This window comes from Otolemur garnettii, unplaced genomic scaffold, assembly GCF_000181295.1.
Source record: "Otolemur garnettii isolate 467f Iridium unplaced genomic scaffold, OtoGar3 scaffold00012, whole genome shotgun sequence".
Classification (NCBI taxonomy): domain Eukaryota; kingdom Metazoa; phylum Chordata; class Mammalia; order Primates; family Galagidae; genus Otolemur; species Otolemur garnettii.
The window spans coordinates 27,953,254-27,972,921 of record NW_003852407.1 but is presented as its reverse complement, the minus strand read 5'-3'; the positions used below and the strand labels follow the sequence as shown (position 1 = coordinate 27,972,921).

The following is a 19,668-nucleotide window of genomic DNA, read 5'->3' as shown; positions in this document are numbered from 1 at the left end:
AAATCATTTGTAGATTATTTATAATACTTAATACAGTGCCTACATATCACTTCATTCACACAAATAGATTCAACACAGTACTTGACACATGGCAAATTCAAGTACTGCTTTCTGGAACTTTGTGAAATTTGGGGTTTTTCCCGAATATTTTCTATCTCCAGTTGATTAGATACACAGATACAGAAGCCACAGATAATGAAGGACTGGCTATACCTACATTTATGTAGCGTTTTGTATTACAGAAGAACTTTTCATTTTTACATACATATATTACATATATGTGTGTGTGTGTGTGTGTGTGTATTTTTTTTTTTTTTTTGAGACAGAGTCTCACTATGTTGCCCTCAGTAGAGGGCTGTGTTGTCACAGCTCACAACAACCTCAAACTCTTGGGCTTAAGTGATTCTCTTGCCTCAACCTGCCAAGTAGCTGGGACTACAGGCACCCACCACAACGCCCGGCTATTTTTTTGTTATAGTTGTCATTGCTGTTTAGCTCACCCAGCCTCGGTGTACGTGGCAGGCACTGTAACCACTGTGCTATGGGCGCCGAGCCTATATTACAATATATTAATCTATCCTCATAGTAATTCATCAAAGTAGGTGCAATTATTGTCATTTTAAGACATTTAAAATATTAAGACATGTTTCTTATATCATTTTCCTCTGGAGTTTTCATTCAAATGAAGAGTATACACTATCTTAAATTTTGGTTAATCATCTACCTCTACTACATAGATAAGACCTTACTATTAATTCTATATTAACAAAGGTTTTTATTATGCTTGTCTCTTAATTTATATCTTATCCCATTAATAGGAAAAATTTTTATCACTCTTTATTTATTTAGATTTTCAGATTCTACTTCACAATCTCCTCCTCAAGAATTGACTACTCGGGTGTCATCTCCTGTATTTGGAGCTACCTCTAATATGAAAAGTAGTTTAGGTTTGAATACAAGTTTGTCCCCTTCTCTTTTAGAGACTGGGAAGAAAAAATGTCTGAAAACAGCCCCTTTTCTCAATACTTCTATTTCTAGATCAGAGAAAACTAGATCAAAATCTGATAATAGTACCCTTTTCACACCTCATAGTCTTGGGTCTGATGTGAACAAGATCATTAGCCAGTCATCTTCTAATAAACAGATACTTAAAAATATAAGTGAACCAACAGGTGGACAAGGTGGTACTGATCACATTAAAGATGTTATAACTGGTAAACATTTAGAGGCCCAGAAATCATTAGGAGGCAGAACATCCAAAAGGAAGAAAATTGAGGAAGAAAATGAACATGAAATAAGCTACCCGCAAGCCTCCTTTGATAAAGAAAATGCTTTTCCTTTTCCAATGGATGATCAACTTTCCATGAATGGGGACTATGTAACGGAAAAACCTTTGGATCTGTCTGATCCATTTTCAGCTATTCAGCGTCAAGACAAAAGCCAAGGAAGTGAGACTTCTAAAAACAGACTTAGGCAAGTGACTATTTATGAGACTTTGAAGCCCATTTCCAAGGGTTCTTCCTCAAGCCGTAAGGCCTTGAGTGGGACCTGCATGTTGTCCAAAGATTCCCCAGAGGACCCCCATTTGCAGGAGTGCATTATCCTCCAGCCCTTTGGTAAATTCTCTCCAGACAATAAACCACCATTACAAATAAAAGAAGAAAATCCTGTCTTCAAAATCCCTGTACATCCACATAAAAGTCTGGAGACAGAGAGTCTTCTTGATGACATGAAGGTATGTGTTAATGTTCAAGGTTTTGATTAAAATGGTTGTTTGTGATTTTATCTTAATACTAATAATTATTTCTATTTTAGGGTACTGGTTCTCATGAGCCAATAAAAATAAAAGTCAGGCCAGTCCATTCAGGATGTGAACTTGCATCAGTTCTTCAGTTAAATCCATGTAGAATAGCTAAAGCAAAGCCTCTGCAAAACAACCAAGGTGTGTACTTTATGAAGGGGGTTTCCCCTCTTTTTAATGACTTTAATTACATTCTTTGAATAAATTGAATTGTTTTGGAAAAAAAATCTTATTTTCACTGCATGTATCTATATCTATAGGATGATTCTCATTGGTTTAATTTTACCTATGATTCTTTTTTTTTTTTTTTTTTGAGACAGAATCTCACTATGTCACCCTTAGTAGAGGACTATTGCATCACAGCTCACAGCAACTTCAAACTTCTGGGATTAAGCAGTTATCTTGCCTCAGCTTCCCAAGTAGCTGGGACTACAGGCACCCGCCACAACGCCTGGCTATTTTTTGGTTGCAGCCGTCATTGTTGTTCGGAGGGCCCGGGCTGGATTCGAACCCGCCACCTTGGGTGTATGTGGCTGGTGCCTTAGCCACTTGAGCCACAGGCACCAAGCCAAGGGTTTTACTTCTATAAAAAAATTTTTTTCTCTGTTATTCCTGATTTTTCTTTTTTATTTTTAAACTTTTTAACCTTTTTTCATGGTTGCTCTAGGGATTACAATATAGCTACTTAACCTTTCCCAGTCTTCTTGGAGTCGATATTGCACCACTCATGTTCAATACCCACACTTTATGTAGCCACCATGTATTATATCCACATACATTGAAGATTTTTCCAAACAGTGCTATAATTTTAAATTTTAAAAAATATTGTTTTGAAATATAAATCACATATTATAACAGTCTCCCATTAATGTAGTGTTCAGTTCAGTGGTTTTGGTATACTCAGACTTGTACAACCATCTCTATAGTCTAAGCTTGGCACAATTTCATCACTCTTCTTCCCCTCACTATTCTGTCTTCCTAGTCATCACTAATCTTACTTTTCTGTCTCCATAGATTTGCCCATACTAGAATTTTTATATAAATAGAATTACTTACTATAAGATCTTTTGTGACTTATTTCACTTGTCCTAATGTCAATTTTTATCTATATTGTAGCATATATTATGTATCAATATTATTTCTTTTTATTGTTGAATAGCATTTCATTGTATAAGTATTTCATTGTATAAGTATTTTAAAAAGTATAAGTATTTTAAAAAGTATACTTTAAAAAGTATTTTTAAAGTGTTTTATTTATTCATTTGTCCATTGACAGACATTTAAGTTGCTTCCATTTTTGCTATTATGAACATTGTTTCTATGAACATTGTGTACAAGTTTTCGTGTGAATGTATGTTTTCATTTGGGGGGGGGGGTGTTAAACCTAGGAATGGAACTATTAGACCATATTCCTACTCAGGGTTTTTCCTCTTGAAGGATTGCCAGTTTTCCAAAGTATCTACCCCATTTCACATTCCCACCAGCAGTGTATATAAGAGTTCTTATTTCTCCATATTCTTACTAAGACTTGTTACCTTTTTAATTCTAGCCATCCTAGTGGGTGAGAAGTATCTCATTGTGATTTTGGTTTGCATTTCTTTGATTGCTAGTGATATTCAGCATCTTTTCTTGTTTTTATTGGCCATTGCTATATCTTCTTTGGAGAACTGTCCATTCAGGTCCTTTGCCCATTTTTGATTGGGATATTTATCTTTTTATTGTTGAGTTGTGAGAGTTCTTTACATATCCTGGGTATAAGTCCTTTACCAGACATGATTTGCAAAAAATGTTATATTTTATAGATCTCATAATGTTTTAAAGTGGTAAGAATTTTTGAAGTTAGTTTTTTAATTGCATATTTTTTTCTCCTATCTAAAGATGTATCCTTTGAAAATATCCAGTGGAGTATAGATCCAGGAGCAGACCTTTCTCAATATAAAATGGATATTACTGTAATAGATACAAAGGTAAGTAAGGTAAAACCAAAGCCCATTCTAGTTAATTGTTAGTCATACCCTACTCCTGACTTCGCATTCTACAACCTTGAGATAAACAGATATCTCTTAAAGTCTGCATGTATTTATTCAAAAAGTAGGAAACAAAGATTTTTATTCTTCCAACTTTATGGTATTTTTGAAAGGATAATAATACTTTCTGGTTTTAAAAGACTTCAGAAAAAACAGTAATTTTTTTTAAAAACAATGTAAAATGTTACGTATTTCAAATAATTTTATTTTTATTAAAATAATACATCATATGTTTTGATTAGCTAGCTGTAATACACTGTCAAAAAATTATTTTCCCAGTTGACTATTTTTTAATACTGTATTTTTAAAATTAATACTTTTTTGCCTTATATTTAGGTTCTGTGTAGTTTGAGTTCTTTTTCCTTTAGTACCATATTAATAACAAAGTATCTAAGAGTTGCCAGAGTGATATACATGGTTAATCAAGTTCACAAACTCATCCTAGAAAATACATACCTCATTGCTGAATATCACTATAGTCACTAGATGACCAAGTTGAGTATTTCAAAGGTGACTAAGTAATATTCAGCAGTGAGGTATGTAGCACTTTTTCTATGACAAGTTTGTGAACTTAATTGTCAGTCACATACGATAGTTCTGATGGCTGTTCCAGAAAAATAGTTTCAAATTGTTCTGAAGGGTGGACCATCCTCTGGTATTAGTATGCAGCTTCCCAAGGGGAGTACCTGGAAAGTGACCATAGTGGTATTCAGTCAATGAGATATATAGCACTTTTTCGAGGATGAGTTCACAACTTAATTGTCCAACTTCATAAGCCCCTCAAGAAATTAAATTTGACTTTTGAAATTGTTGTTCTTAGTGTATAGTGTTGGTTACTATGAGGCAGATTAGAGAAGAAAGGCAGGTAAAGCTCAAGGGAGTTCAGTGGTAAATAATCCTCCCTTTAGTTGGCCTTAGTCCTTTTCCCATGCTTGAGAGAGTATGCTTATACATTGAAGCTAAAATGTTTTATAGGCAGTAAAATCTAAATCTATATCTGTTCTTAAGATATAAAGGTAAAATTGATAAAATTAATGTATTATTTTACCAAATTTTTTTTTGTAAAAAGTAAATATAAGGCCATAAAGAATAATTGTTAATTATTTTGAATATTTATTCAGGATGGCAGTCAGTCAAGATTAGGAGGAGAGACAGTGGATATGGACTGCACGTTGGTTAGTGAAACTGTGCTTTTAAAAATGAAGAAGCAACAGCAGAAGGGAGAAAAAAGTCCAAGTAAGATTTCTTTTTGCTTTTGTTTATTTTAATAAAAATGTGGAGTGAAGTTCATAGTTGTACCATTGTACTGATTAGTTTAAGTGGCCTTTTACCATAAACCAGGATTTTTTTCCTGCTCTGTTAATTTTGTGCTCTTTTTAGGAAAGCTCAATATTTAAGGGAAAAAAATCTTTAGCCAAAATAATTTTATTCTAGAAAAAATTCAGATTGCTTCCAGAGGTCAGCAAAGGATAGCCAGCTGCCAGTTTTGTAAACAAAGTTTTGCTGGGGCACAGCCTCGTTGATTTATTTATGTGTTGCCTATGGCTGCTTGCTCCATACAGTAGCAGAGTGGAGTAGCTGCTGCAGAGAACTAAGGGCCCCCATTAGCCTGAAATATTTACTGTCTGGCCCTTTAAGGAAAAGTTCACTGATCCCTGATTTAGACAATTTTTTATAAATGGTTTAACAAGGAATCTTGAGAGTCCTGTATTAGAATTATGATTTTCCTAAAGCAATTTGATAAGGAAAGAAAGAAATTCTACTGAGACATGTAAGTATAGATTTACAAATAAGCACTGCAAGTGATAGTGTATATGCTGGGTTAATCTGCCACATTCTGCCCCTATGTAAAAGAGGATTTAGCCAAATTAAGGGTCTATAACCCTTCATGGTGAGAAACTTAATTCTACCTAAAACCTTGGTTCTCCAAAAGTGGGAAACAATAGAAGGATTTTGGCTAGGACTACCTTAGCAGCATTTCTACCGGTAGAGGCACGTGATGTGAGACCAACCTGGACTTGGAGCAGTTGTCATTTGTCAATGAGGTATTGGAGGTTGAGGGCTTGCCACATAGGGACACAGTGCTGAGAGAAGAGGCATTTCCCAGTGCCTGATAGAATCTGAGCACTTTCTGGCTGTCTGTGTTCCCTGTCTTCTTGAATTTTCTGTATCTTGCCTGCTCAAAGCCAAGAGAAAACAGTAGTCTTGTCCCAGCTGCTTTTGAATCACTCTTGCTACCCTAAGTACAGAATATGAGAGAAAATTATAATAATCTTTGCCTTAATTCTTGGTTCTTTAATAATGAATAACTAACTATGTAATGGAGCAAATACCTGCTAAAAGAAAAACCTTAGTAGTAATTTAATGTCTTCTTAAGGTTTTATGTGACACTTCAGTAACTGTTCTTAGTAGGATACCTTCATTTTAAGATACTTAGTTCCTGGTACCAACCCCTAATAGTGTTTTTCTTATTTTTTGTAAAAAACTAAAGTACAATTACTTTGGCTTTAAATCTATCTAGTTGATTCAAAGAAAATAATAGTTTCTGAAGTTTATTTAAAGGAAGTATCATGTGTAAGTGAAATAAGAACTTGGACTAATGAATAGAAGTTATAGAGATAATTTTGGCTACAGAAAGTGTTATGGATACTGTTGCTACATAATAAATCACCCTAATAACTTAGAGGATTAAAACAGCAACAGTCATTTACTTATCTTCACAGTTTCTGTGGCTTAGGAGTTCAGAAAGGGCTTAGCTGGGCAGTTCTGTTTCAGGGACTCTCATGCAGTTATAGGCAGGTGATGGCCACAAAGGAAGTGCAGAGGGCTGGGCAACCGGAGGGTCCATTGTCTTCTCACTTCTCCTTTGCCCTCAAGGCTTCCTCATGTGATTTCTTCACACCGGCTAATTCTGCTTCATCTTCACCTGGAGGCTGCGTTCCCAGAGTCAGCCCCAAAAGAACAAAGCAAAAGTGTCTGGCATTTTCATGATCTCAGTAGCCACATAGTGTCACAAAGATCTGGGTGGGCTTAGAGCTCAGGGACAGTAGGAGAAGGGTCAACATCTCATTATAAGAACATCACATGGAATATGTTGAGGCCATATTTGAAAAAAAATAATCTGCCCCATAAGGTAAAACCTTTTTAATACTTAGAATTACTTTAAAAATGAAGTATACCAATAAGAACTCCCAATTTCTACTAATACTTTAATTCAAAAATATTCTCTATACCCCTCCTCTGTTAAACTGTGATAGAAAGATCACTAACGATATACTCTGTCTTTAGGTATTTCACAATCAAAATCAAACCAACCAAAAGAAAAAACCTCATCAAGTTAACATTGCAATTTACTTAACAGCATATAAAAAATGCTTCGGGAATGCCTCACACAGTGCCTCATACATAGAAGTTATGTTTTATTTACAAATTTGACCTTCAGCTTGAAAAATAAATGTTTGACCATTCAGTAAATACCATGCAAAAATCTCTATCTGGAGATATTCTAGGAAGTAAAGATAATTAATAAACAGAACAAAAGTATCTACCTAATGGAATTTAGGTTCTAACAAGAGATAAGCAGATACATATATGGTAGAGGATAAGAACAGGAGAAAGACAATGCAGGTATGCGTGATGGAGCCCTGGAGATTGGGAGAGGTGGTAGTTATGTTATAAAGAATAATATCAGCAGGCTTCTGTTCTGTCATATTTGTTAGCCAACTGGATTTATTTCTGTTTTTTCTTAAACTCTGGTGTTTTTTTAAAATGTGATTATGTAATGGCAAATGTAGTTAAATCTTTGAAGATAAATTAAAAATTTTTCCCTATCAAATATGACATTTCATTTGTTATTTCTACTAATATTAAGCAACCAAGTGCTGATGATGATTTAAGAAAATATTTTTTGCTACTTCATTACAAAAATAAACAGGCAAGTAAAATAATATAGAGATTTTGTTTGCAATCTATATATTTTTTATTTAAACTTAGTATTTTTCATCATTCATTATGACATATTTTCTGTTCCTCACAGTTTTTGTGATAAAACTCATTTTGCTTTGTATGAATTAAGCTGATAGGGAGCAAAAAATTTTAATATTTGTAAGGGATTTGATTTCATGACAATTGCAAAAACTAGCATTCTCCTACCATGAGTAAAAGACATAAAACCTTTGTAAATGTACAGTAAAAACTTTGGGGGTTTATTCATACCTCATTCACAAATAGTGAGAATTAAACCATATTGTAAGACTCATGATTTTAAAAGTGTCTTTAAACACTTCATTACTTACATTACAGTTCGTTACCCATTTATGGTCACTGAATTAACACTCTTAAAATTAGCACTCTTTTTTTTTTTGAGACAGAGCCTCAAACTGTTGCCCTGGGTAAAGTACTATGGCATCACAGCTCACAGCAACCCCCAACTCCTGGGCTCAAGCGATTCTCTTGCCTCTGCCTCCCAAGTAGCTGGGACTGCAGGCATCTGCCACAACGCCCAGCTATTTTTTTTTGGTTGTAGCCATCATTGTTGTTTGGTGGGCCCAGGCTGCATTCGAACCCGCCAGCTCAGATGTATGTGGCTGGTACCTTAGCCACTTGAGCCACAGGCGCTGAGCCAAAATTAGCACTCTTAATGTTATAACTTATGACAACATCCTTAGAATCATCTTTTTAGCATGTACAATATACCTATTCATGGAAAGAACACTTGACAACTAGACCTGAAACCTTTGTAATAATTGTGTTTTTTAAAATGTCTTTAAATACTTGATCATGTACATCAGGGGTTCTCAAACTTTTTAAACAGTTTTAAACTAGGAGGCTAGTTCACTGCCCCTCAGACCTTTGGAGGGCCGGACTGCGGGCCCCAGGACGAGTTGGCTGCTAAGCAGGACAGGTAGCAGCAGCAAAAACACCCGGCAGGCTGGATAAATGTCCTGGGCAGGCCGCATGTGGCCCACGGGCTGTAGTTTGAGGATGCCTGATAATACATTTTAGTTTGATACATATATTCACTGAATTAACATTCCCAACTAAAGCATGCAACTGACATTCTTCAGGTCACCTTTTACACGTATCTACAAGTACTTAGCACTATGTTACATCTATTCACTGAAAGAACACTCTGCAAAGGAAGGCCTGTGATTCACATTTTAAGAACCATATTTTTTTAAAGTGTCTTTCAGGACCCCCTTACATTATTTTGTGGCAGTTATTACAGGTTTCATGTTGGTCTACATAGAAAATAAAAAGCTTACACTTTGCCCTAAGCCAATGCTCTTTTACATAGGTGAAGAAAGAAAAATGAATGACAGCTTGGAAGACATGTTTGATCGGACAACGCATGAAGAATATGAATCCTGTTTGGCAGATAATTTCCCCCAGGTAGTAGATGAAGAGGAAGAATCAGCTGCTGCCACCAAAAAACCAAACAGTAAGGCTATTTTCTCTTTAATTATGGCTTGATGAGGTTATGTCAATAAAGTTTTGTATTCCTTGTATAAATTTCTTTTTCAGTTTTTTTTTAACTTTGAGATAATTGTACAGTAATAAAAGAGTTCCAAAAATAGTTCCTTTACCTATTACTTCCCTTTATGTCAACATCTTACATAACCATAAAATATTAGAATTAAGAAGTTAATCTTGGTGTGATGCTATAAATTTCTTGTAATATACACATAAAATTTATAGAAGTTTTGAGAAACTTGTTAATTAATAAATTATTAATTGTAATATGGTAGGAGAGAGTTTCACAGAAAATTCAGATCTATTTTTTGCTGCGAATGCTTTCTCTTTCCAGACAAAATACCTAAGTAACTATATATATCAATCTTAAGACCTGGTTTTTTTTTTATTAAGTCATTTATACATAGATCATGAATACGTTTATGCAATGATGGGATTCAATGTGTCGATTATTTGTACAAATTGGAGTTCTTACATCCTTAAGACCTGTTTCATTAGAAGCAGTAATAGTATAGTAATGTGAGGTAGCAATTAAACACTCTACTTAATTGAAACTGAGTGTAATAATCAGAATTGAAAGTTAGTTAAAATTCATATCTCATTTTCTTACTATGAGTAAAGTCAGAATTTTTAACCTTATCCAGAAGTTGTTTTATACTTTTTTAAACAAACATACTTTCTTCTGTCTTGATAATGCTTTACTTATGCTTCCATGAGGTTTTTAAAATGATAGCTCTTAGCTCAAAGTCAATGAGACCCTAACCAAAGATGAGAACAACAGGCTTTGCTTGCTGAATCCATGGCAAAAACTCCATCAAGTAAATCTTATGACAAAAATTTACAGCTGTACAAGGTACTTCCCCCCCCCCCAAGAAGAACCTTTTGTTTCACATCAAATAAACAAGATTGATGGGAATGTAAATTATTACAGCCATTATGGAAAATAATATGGAAATTCTGTGTTCTCATATTATTTACCACTATAGGGTGACTATAATTAACAATTTATTATATGTTTTCATATAGCTATAAGACTGGGTTTTGAATGTCCTCAACACAATTGATAAATGTTTGAGGTGATAGATATACTAATTAGCATGATTTAATAATTACACATTGTGTATATGTATTAAAATGTTGAGCTCTACCCCATAAAGATGTATATATAATTATGTAGAAATTAAAAACAGTAAAAACAAATTTTTTAATCAATAAGATTGATAAGTGAAATATATTAAAAGCTGTCTTTATTGTTAGTGTTCTTGCCAAATGATACTTTCCAAGATGAGATTTTTAGCTGCCAAGTAATTTAAGGTAGGACAATCAGCACTCTCCTCATTGTGCAGATGGAATTGGAAAGAAAAAAGTAGTTATACAAAATTTAGACTAGTTGCCCAGGGGCCTAGAGTATGAAACCCAATAAAAATGGAAGCTTTGGTACATGTTATTTCTTCCAAATTAGCTCATTGTTCTCCTAATGTTCTACAGTTTATGATGTCCTTGTTTTGTTTATAGCTCATGGTGATAAACAAGATAAAGTCAAGCAGAAAGCATTTGTGGAGCCATATTTTAAAGATAATGAAAGGTAAATTGGTCTTGATTAATGTCAGCAGTTTGACTAGAAGTACACAGAGCTGTCTGCCTTAGAGTATCTTCAAGCTATTAAATTGCTGCTTCATTAGAAAAAAAGTAAATAATTTATTTAAATATTTACTCTAAGGTCATAATAAAAAAGGAACTTGAGTATAAGAATGACAAATTTTACAAATATAGAAATTTTTACCACCACCACCTTTTTAAGTGTTATTATATTTATATATATATATATTTTTTTTTTTTTTTTTTTTTTTTTTTGGTTGCAGCCCTCATTGTTGTTTGGCAGGCCTGGGCTGGATTCGAACACACCACCTTAGGTGTATGTGGCTGGCGCCTTAGCCACTTGAGCCACAGGTGCCAAGCCTTAAGTGTTATTATAAACTCATGGATTTAAAGATACAGTAGAACCTCCCTACATTGACCATCTCTTGAAGTTGACCTAACTGATGGGCATTTACCACATGTTCGTATCAGTACAGTAGGCCTATTTCCTTATGTTGACCACCTCCATATGTTGACCAGTTTGTTACAGTCCCTTAGGTGGTCAGCTTATAGAGGTTCTACCATATTTGATATGTTTTAATCCATTGAAGTTATTATCCTTAGAGATATTTAGATTGTCCCATCTTTGCCTAAAGGAAGCCTCTTTCAATGGACACCCCATAATCATCTTTCACAGCCTCCTAACTTCCAGTGTGATGAGATGTTCTAGGCTCTCTTGTACACTTTATGCCATAGGGCTGGAATCTGCCATGTCTCTGTGAGCTCAAGCTGCTTTTAGTGAGAAGTAATGTTTAGGCTGTAGTCTGGCCTGTGACTAGTCATTGTTTCCAGAACTTTTAGGTGGACAGAGTTAGGAATAAGGTTTTTTGTTTCATTTTGGCTTGTTAAGATAAACTATACTTATACTGATAGGTCAACTCAAATTCAGGACTACAGGATGCTGACATAATCTTCTCTATCTTACTTCTATATCTACTCTTTCCTCCTACTGAAAATCCGACTTCTCAGTGCCAGCCAACATAATTCCTCAATTTACTTTATCCCATAATACATACACAGTGTAATCTCAGAATAATACAATAATATTTCTACTAATGATTAATAAAAATAGCTTAATAAAACTTTTTGTGTTCATCTTGTCTTTAACATGTGTCCTAAAAATGTATAATCAAATCACTGTGTTTTAAAGTCAGTTGAGCTCATTATTTTTTGTGTAGTTACACTACCAACTTAGTACTCAGCTTTGTTTTATTTTGCTTTTGGTTTTTTAAGATTGTTTTTCCTTTCATATTTAATTCTTTTTAAAATTATATAAAATATGTACATTGGTCCAGAGGCCATAGAACCAGGTATTTTCAAATAAATCTTATTCCTATAGGTAAACATTTGTTTAAAATTTATGCTTTTTTTCCATCTTAAAATATAAGAGCGAAAACATATATATATATACACATATATATATACTTTCCCCCTTTAGACAAATGGTAGAATGAGTTAAATACCTTTTTCTACTTTGCTTTTTTTATTTATATATCCTAGAAATCACTCAAATTGTATATAGTATATTCCTCAGTTCTTTTTAAGCTCCATGTTATTGCACTGTGTGACTGTGCCATAGTTTATTCCCTGGCAGTAGACATATGGATTGTTTGTAGTTATGCCTGCCTAGCACACACATAGTGCTACAATGAATAGCCATGTGCATTCTGTTTTCATGTTTTTCCCTATGTATCTTTGGGGTAGATTGCTAAAAGGAGGATTGCAAAGTAAGAGCCGTCTTTTTAAATGTTTTATATTAGAGGTTCACTAACTTTAAGAAATATATATGAGTAGTTTTATTTATTCTGATACCACTAGATAGCTATAGAAAAGGGGGATAGATAAAGATGTAAGAATGGTAAAAGTCACAGACCTAATGTAGTTGCTTTCTCCTCAGAGAATACTTGCAAACTCTGGGAAGATGGATTATGTTAGGTTGGGGACAAGAAGCTTAGTCATCTTTTAGGTGATGCTTTGAGGTCTACTACACATACCAGTCTGCTGGTAGATTCCCTGCTTCATTGTAGTACACTACAGAAATGGATAGATAATATTCAGAGGAAAGGGCATAACTAAAATGTGTAAGCTTAGGATTTCATAAACTGAGAGGGGACATGGTCATGGCAATATTTTTTCGTTTCTTTTCTCATTCTCCCTTTTTTAATTCATAGATTATATCAGAGTTGAGAATTTGCGGGTTGAAACAACAAATGGACCTATAACTTCATATACTTACAGCAATTAAAACTTTTCTTTTGAAAGAAAGTGCTTGCCAGCTAGAGGGATATTTGATCCAAATATGAGCATATCTATTGCACTTTATTTTTTCGCCCTTTGCTTGCAGATAACTGGTTTTTATAAAAGGTTTGTGGCAACTTTCCCTCTAGCAAGTCTGTTAACACCATTTTTTCAATGGCAAACACTCATTTTGAATTTCCTTATCTCTTTTTGGTGATTTTCTTAATATTTCAAATGTCATTATGTCTGTTATGGTGTTCTGTGATCATGATCTTTAATGTTACTATCGTTGTTTTGGGACACCATGAACTATGCTCAGAGTAGGACAGCAAACTTACTTAATATTAGGTTATATTCTGACTGTTCTACCAATTGACCATTCTCCTGTCTATCTCCCTATCCTCAGGCCTTCCTCTTTCGTGAGACACAGCAATATTGCAGTTAGGCCAATTAAGAACCCTACAGTGGCCTCTAAGTGTTCGAAGGAAAGGACAATTCACACACCTCTTACTTTTAATCAAAAGCTAGAAATGATTAAGCTTACTAAGCAAGGCATATGAAAAAGGAGAGGCCTAAAGCTAGACCACTTGTGCCAAACACCCAAATTGTAAAGAAAAAGTTCCTAAAGGAAATTAAAAGTTCTACTCCAATAAACGCAAATGGTAAGAAAGTGAACAGATTAGTTGCTGATACAGAGGAAGTTCTAATAGTCTGGATAGAAGATCAAACCAACCACAACCCCTTTAGCTAAAGCTAATCTGAAGCAAGGCCCTAACTCTCTTGAATTGTGAGGAAGCTGCAGAAGAAAAGCTTGAAAGTAGCAGAGATACCCCAGAAGTGCATTAATGTACATAGTTACCATTCAATTAAAAAAAAAAAAGAAAGAAAGAAAGTAGCAGAGGTTGGTCCATGAGGTTTAAAGAACGAAGCCGACTCTGTAACATAGAGACACAAAGTGAAAGAAGCAAGTGCTGATGTCAAAGCTGCAGCAGCAAGTCATGGAGAAAATGTAGCTGAGATAATTGATGAAGGAGGCTGCACCAAACAGCAGATCTTCAGTGCAAAGGAAAGAGCCTTTTAGGAACAAGATGCCATCTAAGACTCATAACTAGAGAAGAGAAGTCACTGCCCAGCTTCAAAGAACAACCTAACTCTTGTTGGAAGCCAGTGCAGCTGGTGATTTGAAGTTGAGGGCAATGCTCATTTACCATTCTGAAAACTCTAGGGCCTGAGAATGAATGTTAAATCTCCTCTGCCTATGTTTTATAAATAGAACAACAAAGCCTGGACGACAGCGCATCTGTTTACATCGTGGGGTGTTTTGTCTTTTTGAGACAGGGTCCTGCTTGGTTGCCCCTGCTAAAGTGCAGTGGCATCATCATAGCTCATTGCAACCTCAAACTCCTGAGCTGAAGTGATCCTCCTGCTTGTAGTCCGACTAGCTGAGATTGCAGGTGTGTGCCACCCCACCCAGCTAATTTTTCTATTTTTTGTAGACAGAGTCTTCCTCTTGCTTAGGCTGATCTCGAACTCCTGACCTCAAATAATCCTCCTGTGTCAGCCTCTGAGAGTGCTAGGATTATAGGCATGAGCCATGGTGCCTGGCCTATACAAGGTTTACTGAATATTTTTAAGCTCACCATTGAGATTTACTGCTCAGAAAAAAATAGTCATTTCAAAGTGTTATTGCTCATTGACAATGCATCTGGTTACTGAAGATGAAGATGTACAAGATTAATGTTTTCATACCTGCTCATGTATGGATTAAGTAATTTCAACTTGAAGTCTTGCTTTAAACCAAAAAAAGTCTTAAGAAATACATTCTATAAGGCTGTAGCTGCCACAGATAGTGATTTTTCCAATGGATCTGGTCAAAGTAAATTGAAAACTTTCTGGAAAGCATTTGCCATTTTAGATGCCATTAAAAAGAACATTTATGATTCATGAGAGGAGGTGAAAATATGAACATTAACAGGAGTTTAGAAGAAGTTGATTCCAGCCCTAATAGATGACTTTGAAGGGTCCAAGACTTCAGTGTAGCAAGTAATTATAGTTATGGTAGAAATAGCAAGAGAACTAGAAGAACTTGAAGCTGTGACTGAATTGGATCATAAAACTTGAATGGATAAGGAGCTGCTTCTTCTGGATAAGCAAAGAAAGTAGTTTCTTTTTTTTTTTTTTTTTTGAGACGGAGCCTCAAGCTATCCCCCTGGGTAGAGTGCCATGGCATCTTGCTCACAGCAACCTCCAACTCCTGGGCTCAAGCGAGTCTCCTGCCTCTGCCTCCCAAGTAGCTGGGACCACAGGCGCCCGCCACAACACTCGGCTATTTTTTGGTTGCAGCCGTCATTGTTGTTTGGCGGGTCCGGGCTGGGGATTCGAACCCGCCACCTCAGGTGTACGTGGCTGGCGCCTTAGCCGGTTGAGCCACAGGCGCCGAGCCAAGAAAGTAGTTTCTTAAAATGAAAACTACTCCTGGTAAGGATGCTGTGAACATTGTTAAATGACAGCAAAGGATTTAGAATTTTAGGTACACTTAATTGACAAAACAGTGACAGGGTTTAAGAGGATTGATTGTAATTTTGAAGGAAGTTCTACTGTGGGCAAAATACTGTCAAACAGCATTGCATGCTACAGAGAAATCTGTCAGGAAAGGGAGAATCTGCAGCAAACTTTATTGTCTTGTTTTAGGAAATTGCCATAGTCACCTTAACCTTCGGCAGCCACCATCCTATTCAGTCATAGGAGCATCAACATTGAAGCAAGACCGTCCTCCAGCAAAAAGATGACAACTCACTAAACGCTAGGATAATCATTCGAACTTTTTAGCAAGAAAATATTTTTAATTGTTTTTTATGCCATCATATACTTGCAGTATACTGTAAATGTAACTTTTATTTACACTGGGAAACTAAAAGATTCATCTGACTCTCTATTTCTAAATTGGCTGTGTTGTAGTAGTCAGAAACAGAATCTGCATTATCTCTGAGGTGTGTCTGTACTTTAAAGGACTACATGTGTTACCAAGAAGTCATTTATAAAATTGGTTTTTGTGAGTCGGACTGTTTAAGCTCCTGTTTAAGCTCACCATAGATAAAATGTATATGCCGTTACATAGTTCATTTACCTATTTTGTAAGTTTGGTTTTTCTATATTGTGCTTTTTAAAGCAGAATATATTAAATTTTTTAACTTTTGTTTTTGATTATGTTTTCTTCCCAAAGTATTCCATAGTATATTAATCCATACCTCCGTGGCTTTGATCTTTCCTAGGTTTCTAAAGATTTGCAATAGGATCTGATTCATGTAAAGACCACGGCAACCAATAATTATCCCTAATGTTTTGCTGGGTAGAGACAGCAAAAGATAATGTTTCTTTTAGATAAAATGGCAAATGGATACAAATAGATAAATCTGTTCTTTGGGCTGAGTAGGTTAGCTCTGAAATGTAGGTTCTTAGTCCTGGAAAACAGGCAGTAGTCTTTCTCTTGGTTGTACTATACAATAGCAATTTCTGAATTTAATAATAAAGTGTTCAGTTTTAAATAGGTATTATACTATACTGCTTAACCTAATTATTATTTTCAGCCAGACAGAGGCAAAAAAATAGGAAGTAATAGTTATCTTTTGATATAATCCCATTTTTTTTGTTGGTGCTTTTGAGTTCTCATTTATAAACTCTTTTCCTAGACCAATGTCCTGAAATATTTCCCCTATGTCTTCTTCTAGTAGTATTATAGTCTTGGGTCTTACTTTTAGGTCTTTAATCCTTTTTGAGTTGATTTTTATGTAGGGTAAGAGATGGGAGTCTAACTTTATTCTTCTGCATATGGATATCCAGTTTCCCAGGCACCATTTTCTATATTAAGAGATAGTCTTTTCCCCAGTGAATGTTCTTAGCATCTTTGTCAAAAAACAGTTGGCTGTAGATGTGTGGATTAATTTCTGGGTTCTCTGTTCTGTTATCTGTTTTTATGCCAGTACCATGCTATTTGGGTTCCTATAGCTTTGTAATATATTTCAGAGTCTGACAGTGTAATATCTCCAGCTTGGTTCTTTTTGCTCATGATTGCTTTGCTTATTTGTGGTATTTTGTAGTCCATGAGAATTTTAAGATTTTTTTTTATTTCTGTGAAGAATGTTACTGGTATTTTGATAAGGATCACATTGACTCATAGATTACTTTGGGTAGTTATCTTTTAAAATTAGAAAAAATACTGAGAATACTGAGAAAAAATAGTAAGCACTAAAAAATACTTTCTAGTAATATTAGAAAAAATAGTAAGCACTTAATAAGAAATACTTATTTTTCTAACTTAACTAAATAAACATCTCAAGTAAAATGAATGTAAGTTTTAGGATTATTTCTCCTCTACTCTGTCCTCCAAATTAATCTTTGCTAATTTAAATCCTAAACTAAAGACCTTTATAGTAACAAATTAATTTTAAATTTAATTCATTTTTTTTTCCCCAGAGAGACTAGCTTACAAAATTTTCCTCATATTGAAGTGGTTCGGAGAAAAGAAGAGAGAAGAAAATTGCTTGGGCACACATGTAAGGAATGTGAAATTGTGAGTACTAATTTCAATACTGTTTAATTTTTTTTTAAACTATAGCTTTGTAGATCACAAATGCATGATTTAAAAATCACAGATACAAACCACATTTGTTTTAAAAATCTTGTTTGAGCCAGGAATAACAGAAGGAATAAAGAGTATGCTCACAATGTCCTGAGAGAAACAGATGAAAACAAAAGCCCTCGATTTCTCTTAGATTAAGTGAATCTGGAGTGTAAACCCTAGTTCTTATGACTAGTTTAAGACACTCATGCCAATTTTATTTTCTATATTTATTTGCATTAATTTTTCCCCTTATGTTATAGCAAAAGCGCAGTACATATGCTGTTTGGAGAAACCTTCAGTATATCAATAGCAGACTTTATTATAACATTTATTCACTAGCACAGTCAGGAAATTAGATATACTAATAACTGTTTTTTTTAAATAAGGTACCACCTTAAGCTATCTCTTTTTTTTCCTTACACATTTTTCTTTCTACCTACTACAAATACCAAAATCTGAGGACACTCAAGTCCCTGATATAAAATAGCATGATATTTGCATGTAACCTCTGTACATTCTGTCATATAATTTTAAATCATCACTAATATAATGTCAGTGCTATATAAATAGTTATACTATATTGTTTAGGGAATAATGATAAGAGAAAAGATTGTACATGTGTAGAACAGACGCAGTATTTTTTCTTAATATTTTTGATACACAGTTGATTGAATCCATGGATGTGGAACCCACAAATATGAAGGGCCACTGTACTAAATTAGTCTATTGCTAAATAGTCCCAGGCATATTCTGTGTTTTCTTGAAACATTCTGTTTTGTTTTGTTTTCTTCCTATCCATTAGCTGTCAGATGCCTGCCTTCAGCAATTTACTTCCCTTTTGATTTTTATTTATTTATTTTTTAGGGTTTTTTTGAGGCAGAGTCTCACTCTGTGTACTGGCTAGAGTGCTATGGTACCATAGGTCACAGCAACCTCAAACTCTTGTGCTTAAGCAATCCTCTTCCCTCAGCCTCTCAAGTAGCTGGAGCTACAGGTGCCCAGCCAATGCCTGGCTTATTTTTTTCTATTTTTAATAGACAGAATCTTGCTCTTGCTTAGGCTGGTCTTAAACTCCTAAGCTTAAGCAATCCACCCACCTAGGCCTTCCAAAGTGCTAGGATTACAGGTATGAGCCACCATGCACAGCTTACTTCCTTTTTTAAATTTCCTTTTTAACAGCTATGGGCTAAAAAATTTGATAACTAAGCACATTAAAATTACATGTGAGGCTTGGTGCCTGTAGTACAGTGGTTATGGAGCTAGCCAGATAAACCAAGGGTGGCAGTTCAAACCCAGCCCAGGCCAGCTAAACAACAGTGACAGCTGCAACAAAAAATAGGCATTGTGGCAGGTGCCTTTAGTCCCAGCTACTTGAGAGGCTGAGGCAAGAGAATCGCTTGAGCCCAAGAGTTCAAGGTTGCTGTGAGCCATGATGCCACGGCACTCTACCAAGGGCAACATAGTGAAACTCTGTCTCAAAAAAAAATTACATGTGAAAATATAGACAGGTTGCAATGTAGGTAAGCATTTGGTGAAAATACGTTCTCATACACTAACAGAATAAAAATTGGAATTACTATTTTGAAAAGCACTTTGGCAATATAAGCAGAACTCCCATGTCATATGTTTTTTTTTTTTTTTTTTTCGAGACAGAGTCTCATTTTGTCACCCTCGGTAGAGTGCTGTGGTGTCACAGCTCATAGCAACCTGCAGCTCTTGGGCTTAGGCAATTCTCTTGCCTCAGCCTCCCGTGTAGCTGGGACCACAGGTGCCTGCCACAATGCCCAGCTATTGACAGTTTAATAGTATGTAGAAATGCTACTCATTTGTGTACTCTGACTTTGTAACCTGAGATTTCTCTGAATTTATCA

The 19,668-nt window shown here is 35.1% G+C and overlaps 1 protein-coding gene across 3 annotated transcripts in view; it reads left to right on the top strand.

The window, feature by feature from the left end:
* The window catches only part of RBBP8 (RB binding protein 8, endonuclease), a 110,981-nt gene that overhangs the window by 86,701 nt on the left and 4,612 nt on the right, over window positions 1-19,668 (top strand). For all 3 annotated transcript variants that reach the window (XM_023510250.1, XM_023510251.1, XM_003784785.3), the window contains 7 exons: window positions 850-1,735; window positions 1,816-1,942; window positions 3,680-3,768; window positions 4,950-5,064; window positions 9,125-9,268; window positions 10,816-10,885; window positions 17,650-17,746. In XM_023510250.1, coding sequence (XP_023366018.1) covers window positions 850-1,735; window positions 1,816-1,942; window positions 3,680-3,768; window positions 4,950-5,064; window positions 9,125-9,268; window positions 10,816-10,885; window positions 17,650-17,746 — 1,528 coding nt within the window. The remainder of the gene's footprint in view (window positions 1-849; window positions 1,736-1,815; window positions 1,943-3,679; window positions 3,769-4,949; window positions 5,065-9,124; window positions 9,269-10,815; window positions 10,886-17,649; window positions 17,747-19,668) is intronic.